We start from the raw sequence: 825 nt of genomic DNA on the forward strand, positions 1-825 counted from the left end.
CAGTCCTTGGTTGGCTTAGCTGCCTTCCTGTGGGTGGATATCTTTGAGGCAAACAGAGCGAGTAAATAGTGGCGCTCATTTTTAAAACATGTTCACTTTGAGTCCGGCAATCCCGAGAGAACTATTGTGGCCCTCGTTCTAGCTGCGCATCGATTATATTAACTTTGTGCAGTGACTCCTCTTTAAGAATTTACCTGAGAACACAATGAAGCTTGGGACGAAGGATTGTTGACTGCCCTCCCGTTGTCGAGTGGCCGCATGCAAATTCAGTGTTATTTCAAAAGCACGCCCGATTCCTCCTAACAATATTTTCTCAAGACGATTCTGCTGTAAACAAATAAATAACCGCGCAGCTGCGAAGCCATTTCGGTGTATACGAACCGTACCACCACAAGGAAGCTCAGGAGCGGAGCTACTGTCCAGCCTTGAGGAAACGGCAGAGATATGCAGGTTTGACAGCGCCGCTGATCCTGGATGAACTTTAAAAAGTTGGTTCAAGAAATTTTGAGGACATATTTCAAACCGACTTTGCACATTTCGATGAAGCATGGAAGGTTCGACTGTTGGTGCGGAAACTAGTGACAGCATAATATGATCGGTTTACAACATTCATAATCCCCAAACCTCGTTGGTACCTTGGCTTCGGAGATGCTGACAAAATCCTGGCCCAGATATCAGTGAGCAGAGTTCCCTGTTCAATACTCGTTGTCGGTGTATCAAGATTACCAAAAGGGATACTGAAGATTTCATCACTTATGCCGGTGTGGTCAACGGAGAATGCGAGCGCGTTAAGTTCAGCCTCGTGGCTGAGAATCGATTCGAACG

The 825-nt window shown here is 46.2% G+C and overlaps 1 protein-coding gene across 1 annotated transcript in view; it reads right to left on the reverse strand.

The window, feature by feature from the left end:
- Positions 1–549, reverse strand: part of T265_12119 (hypothetical protein) — a gene marked incomplete at both ends in the record, with an annotated part of 3494 nt that extends 2945 nt beyond the window's left edge. Inside the window, one exon of the mRNA XM_009179117.1 lies at positions 195–549. Within this exon, the coding sequence (XP_009177381.1) occupies positions 195–549 (355 nt within the window). The remainder of the gene's footprint in view (positions 1–194) is intronic.
- Between the last annotated feature and the right edge of the window lie 276 nt (positions 550–825).

The sequence above is a fragment of the Opisthorchis viverrini genome (genome assembly GCF_000715545.1).
Source record: "Opisthorchis viverrini unplaced genomic scaffold opera_v5_918, whole genome shotgun sequence".
Classification (NCBI taxonomy): domain Eukaryota; kingdom Metazoa; phylum Platyhelminthes; class Trematoda; order Opisthorchiida; family Opisthorchiidae; genus Opisthorchis; species Opisthorchis viverrini.